The sequence below is a fragment of the Ostrea edulis genome, chromosome 2, assembly GCF_947568905.1.
Source record: "Ostrea edulis chromosome 2, xbOstEdul1.1, whole genome shotgun sequence".
NCBI classification, from domain to species: domain Eukaryota; kingdom Metazoa; phylum Mollusca; class Bivalvia; order Ostreida; family Ostreidae; genus Ostrea; species Ostrea edulis.
This window is the reverse complement of record NC_079165.1, coordinates 83,128,999-83,135,326: the sequence shown is the minus strand read 5'-3', so window position 1 is coordinate 83,135,326 and position 6,328 is coordinate 83,128,999. Positions and strand designations below refer to the sequence as shown.

The following is a 6,328-nucleotide window of genomic DNA, read 5'->3' as shown; positions in this document are numbered from 1 at the left end:
CCATAGATTTAAAAAATAACAAGTAACGTTTTCAATTTTCATAAATATTTTTTCCTTAAAAAATAGAACGTATATATCTTAATCTTTTAGGTGTGTTTTATTAGATATTTATATCATGCACCAAATCAAAGCAAAATTTGGACTCAAGAATCTCTTATTTGCAAACAAAACACATTTTTATCATTCCGTGAAAAATAACAAAAATTTCATATAAAATTATTGAGAGCTTTTATCACTCTTTCGATAGTGAAATCATACTTCATAAGGGGTGTTTGAACGAGCTATTAAATAAGATTTTAGCGTAATGAGCTACCTTAAATGAAAGTTTGACAATATTTGGATACGTAATTTCTGCCTCCAAATTAACATTTTGTATTGAACCATCGATCTTTCGATATGAATTTTCATGAAATAATTTTGTGTATTTCAATATATAGGGCTCACGGTGGCTGTGACTCTGGTGTGTCTGCACAACTCTTTATTTTGTGTTCTGTATAGGAGATGTTCGTTATCATCACAAACGATTGAGTGATATTACTTAAATGATTAAGTAACATCACTTTAGCTGCAGACCTGTAGCTCTCTGGTCTGCCCCAATATTTTCCTAAAGAGCTACATATCTGCAACTACTAGTATCAAACCATATATGTACAATGCACCATTTACATGACTATTTGTCAAACGATTCCACGATTAGTCGTTTTGAATGGTGATAAGTGATATTTGTACTTGCTATATCCACATTTCCATTGTTTTGACCTTCGATAAGTTTACCAGTTGTAATGAAAATCATTTCCTCATGAATGCAATGTAGTTGTGAACAATGAACGTATGAATCTTGATAATTATAGCATGTCTATTTCAACGGCTGATAATATCCGGCAGTAATTAAAGAACAATGTAAATGAAAGGTGAAGATAACGAACAGTGATTAATTTCACAACTCCTATAAGCAATACAAAATTGAGAGTTGGGCAAACACCGACCCCTGGATATACCAGTGGTGGGATCAGGTGTCTAGGAGGAGTAAGCATCACAGATCATGTCCTTGTGTATTTTAAAAAAAAATTAAATTTATTTCTTAAATAACCACTGTTCCATCTGCAAGTGATGTGACTAGAACTACTTCATGGCCCGAACTGTCCTGGAGCTGCCATGTCCGACCGTCTGATAAACAAATATGCTGGCATGATTGATATGAAATTCAAAATTTGGAAAATTACATTTAAGGAAACTTTTAAAGTTGCTGTCCCCATGTCTATAGATAAATAAAATTCAAAATTTTTATCTCCCCAAAACGGATATCAGGCGTTCGGTTTTTTTTAAGGAAAACAACCAACAAGAATAAAAACCCCAAAGCAAACTTATGCCGGTCAGGATTGGCACCTAAACTTTGTAGATGCATGTAATGTCAGGCAAAGTAACGGATATCTAAACCATTATTAAATAATGAAAATGTCCATTTTTTTTTTTTTTTTGTCTTTGAGTATCTAGTAACGCTGTGTTGGATAACCAGAGGATGGACAATATTACTCATGGTTACTTGGCCAGACCTATTGTACTGTGAAAATAGTCTGGCCAGTGGATGACCCACATTGCATCTAGCCTATGAAGCGCCATGATATCACCATAAACCATAAACTGAGAATAAACTTGAGTCAAAATTATTTCTAGAGTTAGCTGGATTTGAAATTTAGACTTAAAAGAATATTTTCCGTTTATGGTCTTGGGGCCAGGACACGGTGTGATGTTCTTCGTTTGGATTTCCATAAACTAAAATTAAAACTAGCCTCCCCCCATATATTTTGTCATATCTTAAAACCTTATTTATTTTACGACGATTAACAAGCACACTCTACAACAGCGTTCACGGCTTGGATATTGGTGAGAATGTGAGAGAAAACCGAAGTATCCGGAACAAACCCACGCGTGCGAGTTGGCGACTACAATACCTCACCCCCCCACCCCCCCCCCCCCACCCCCCTCAAGCTCCGGTCAGCTCAGTATATTCCGTTACGCTACAACTCCAATATCATTCGTAGGGGAAAGTAGTCCCGGAGAATTTGACGCTGTACGGAGTTTGCCCCCCCCCCCCCCCCCTCTCTCTCTCTGGTATCAGAGTTCGGGCCCAAAACGGACTTAGCCCCTGTGTACCCGAGAATAGAACTCGGGTGGCAGTGGTGAGAAGCGAGTGTGTTAACCACTACGGCATCCGGAAACCATATCTTGATATATATTTTCAAATATCATGTCATATCTAAAACAGTATTTTCTCTATTAATGTGGGTTGAGTAGAAGATCTTATTTGATAAAGCGATCGCATGTCATTAAATATTTCAAACAAAAAATGGCGTCAACGTCCTCCATAGTCTGTCGACGTTAAATACTTTCTTGAAAACAAGGAATATTTGTTTATTACTTCATGTAGAAAACAACAACAACAAACGGGTCAATATTTGATATCCTTAAAACGATCGTGTGATATCAGTTATTCGAAATGATATCACTCATCGTTATGGTGATATCATGGCGCCTCATAGACTAGATGCAATGTGGGTCATCCACTGGCCAGACTATTTTCACAGTACAATAGGTCTGGCCAAGTAACCATGTGTAATATTGTCCATCCTCTGGTTATCCAACACAGCGTTACTAGATACTCAAAGACAACAACAACAAAAATGGACATTTTCATTTTCGTTATTCAATAATGGTCTAGATACCCGTTACTTTGCCTGACAGTACATGTCTCTACAAAGTTTAGGTGCCAATCCTACAAAAAACGTGGGTTTACTTGTATCATATTTCTGAGGATATTTTGGCATATAATCTGCTGGTAGGTACGGAGGTTTAAGACTATTTTCCTATCTGGGAGAATAGGTGTGGAACTCTTAACACGCTTGTTGAAATCAACATTATCTCCTGTATCACTTTTCAAACGTGGAATTACATCTCTACTTAACTGCATTTTCAGGTTTTAAAATTCGATATGATCAAATATATATCTATGTACTGGCTATATGAACAATAGAGCACGTTTATTGCTTAATTCCTTCGGCTGTACCTCAGGAAACGGTTGCTGTCTCGGGGATAATAAATTTGTTATAATCCTCATTGCCAGGAAAAGGACATTTGACATTTAGAAATACTAGCAATAATTTAGAATACCGCCTATCACTTGCCGTTCTCTCTTCTTCTTTTTTCACCAGTGACACACACACACACACACACACACACACACACACACACACACACACACACACACACACACACACACACACACACACACACTATATATATATATATATATATATTGGTTAAGCGGATAAAATAGGTAGGTTTTGATGCAGGCCTTCGCTAGCCAAGGGTGCCGATCCGCATGCAATTTCTATTAACATAACAGCAGTTATGAATTTTGGCAAAGTTTTTGATTCAACATTATTCTGACGTGAACGTATTTTGCATAAGTGTTTAAATACAATGTACTAGGAAAAATTAAATGTAGGTTTTTGAAGCTCTAGATGAGCTATGCATCACTTTTTCATGCAAACGTCCTATTCATTTCCATTACACATGTATACACAAAAATATCTAGTTTTAGCATATGTGCCACTACAAATTGTCCAGCAAAACTTGTTCTCTGAATATCTTCTGTTATAAATTTTCAAATTATGAAGCTTTCGAACTTCTTGGTTTGCTGCTCTGAATTGTTACGCGACTTGTCCTGGGGGGTGGGGTGAAATCAACAGCGAATACTTGACTTTAAAATGTTACACTTAGTCTACCCATTAAAATCCGTCAATATAACATGAACTGGATTAAAAATATATCCAATGATATGAACTGGATGACAAGAACTGGATTAAAAAATATATCCAGTAACAAAAATTGGATTAAAAATATATCCAACATAACCCCATGTATGATCAATATTTCTAAGATACTGTTAGGTATTAAATTTAGCAAAATACATGCATCAGAAACTAAAATATCACATGAATATATATGTATCTATCATCAAATCAATTTGAAGAAAATGAAACGGTGCAATACTAAATAATGGAATGTGGATAAAAACAGAACATGGCAAGGAACTCATTTTACACACGAAACTATGACCCAAACTGTCCTAGTGAAGGAGAAAGCTAAACCTAAAAACATGTCCACACCCCACAACTTTAATCCCAAGTGGAGAAAGCACAACAGGACACGCCGCATCTCTAAGTCAATGTGGAGAAAGCACAGCAGGTCAAGCCACATCTCTAAGTCAATGTGGAGAAAGCACAACAGGACACGCTACATATCTAAGTCAATGTGGAGAAAGCACAACAGGACAAGTCACATCTCAGAGTCAACGTGGAGAAAGCACAACAGGGCAATGGATCCTGTCCACACGCCACATCTCTAAAATTAAGTGGAAAAATCACAACAAAAAGATGAGTCATACGCACACACCATAACTCTAAATCACTGTGGAAGAAGCACAACAGCACGATGAACCATGTTTCTAGGTTGAAAGTGGAGAAAACACAGCAAAACAATGAGTCATACGCATACACAACTCTTAATCGATGTGGAAAAAACACAACAACATAATGAACCATGTCTCTTAGGCAATGTGGAGAATGCACACCAAAAAAAACAACCAAAAAAAACCCAAACAAACAAACAAAAAAACAACAGCGACACATCCGCACACACACCACACCTGTAAATCGATGTGGAAAATGCACGATGAATCATTCTACACACTCCATTCTAAGTCGATGTGGAGAAAAGTACATTGTGCAGGAAATCACATCAGAAAATAAAACATACACACACCCACGTTAAGAAATAAACTCTTTCCAGCTTCATGATGGGGATGTAGGTAATTTTTTTCTTGATGTGCTTTCCTCCACATTTCGGACTGGGCCATGGTATACTTAATTCATCACGTCATGAAGTTGACTCGGACACAACTTCGAGATGTAGAACATTTTGATGATCGAACGTTTAAATTAATATACTTTGAAAATACCTGCACGTACGTTAAAATGTTTACATTATCAATATTTGGTTTTACATACTTGATGAACTATTGAAGGTATAAAGATTAAAATCATTAAAGAATATATTCGTGTCGTATTCTAATATGAAATGCTAGTACATGTATCTCGAGATTATTGTCAGCAGGTAGTCGGTAGCTTCACCGTGAATCTGATTGGGACTAACATTGGATTAACCTGTCTTTCTTCGTGTTTGATGCATTTTGTTACACGTCTTGTTTCGTGGGTATAGATTTTCGATAATGATTTTGCTTAATCTATCAAAAGTTTAATATGCTCCTCAGATCAAAGGTTTCTTTGAAGATCCGGTGTGTAGTATGGATAATTACCTCGTATGTAACAGGTCGGCAAACAGTTTTGGAAATTCTTTTGTCGTTATTGAACATTTAATATTTATGCTATATAGTAACAAATTTTCTGACGATACAATTACGTAATTGCTGAAACGCCACAGCAATAATGAAATATAGCTAATGAAGACCTTTGATACATATATTTTGTATGAATTCTTCTATTCGGATCCCGAGAAAGTTAAAAGTCGGGAACAGATTGACAAGACACATGGGGGTCATACTGATCCCGAGAAGAAACACAATTTTCTATATCATTACTTTCTCACAAGAAATTGGCGAAATGAAAATTGCTCTTGGAGATTAAACACATCAGCCCTTTAGACTTGTTTGTATTTGTAATCTCCAGTTTCTCACTCACCGTACTGGGGACTTTGCATTTTGTAGGGAAATCCTCCGTACGCAGCTCTGTTCCGAGCGTTACATGACCATGGACTCTCTGTTCCCAAAGAGTCAGCCAGAAAAACAAGTAATTGCCATCTGACAAACCAAATTATGTCTATCGGCGAGTTAGTCCCACTGAATTTCTGATATGAAATGTTGTCAAACTAATTTTCCTTAACCGTCAGCCATAAAGAGACTGATATTTGAATTGAAAATTATTATTTTCAGTAATAAATTAGATTTCTGACGATATCCTTGTTCAAATTCATAAAGAAACGTATTGATCTAGGAAATTTCCAGTATATTTGACCATCTGTTTCATCTCATGAATTGACTTATAAATTAATTGCACCATCTACATGGCGTTCCGATCCCGAAGCGCTCTCCTTGAGTTCGATAACAGTTCGATCTGATGAAATTCTTGCGCAAATTTAATTAGTATTGCTGTTCTGCAGCGTGTGCGTCGTGAATTAGCTTTGGTAGAGCTCGGTCAAAGAACATTTCCGTACCAGCAATTATCAATTTTCTCAATTACGCTAACGAATG

The 6,328-nt window shown here is 36.5% G+C and overlaps 1 protein-coding gene across 1 annotated transcript in view; it reads right to left on the bottom strand.

Moving 5' to 3' along the window:
- The window catches only part of LOC125679606 (LIM domain transcription factor LMO4.1-like), a 14,910-nt gene extending 8,852 nt beyond the window's left edge, over positions 1-6,058 (bottom strand). The window contains exon 1 of the mRNA XM_048918925.2: positions 5,760-6,058. Within this exon, the coding sequence (XP_048774882.1) occupies positions 5,760-5,778 (19 nt within the window). The 5' untranslated portion in view covers positions 5,779-6,058. The remainder of the gene's footprint in view (positions 1-5,759) is intronic.
- Between the last annotated feature and the right edge of the window lie 270 nt (positions 6,059-6,328).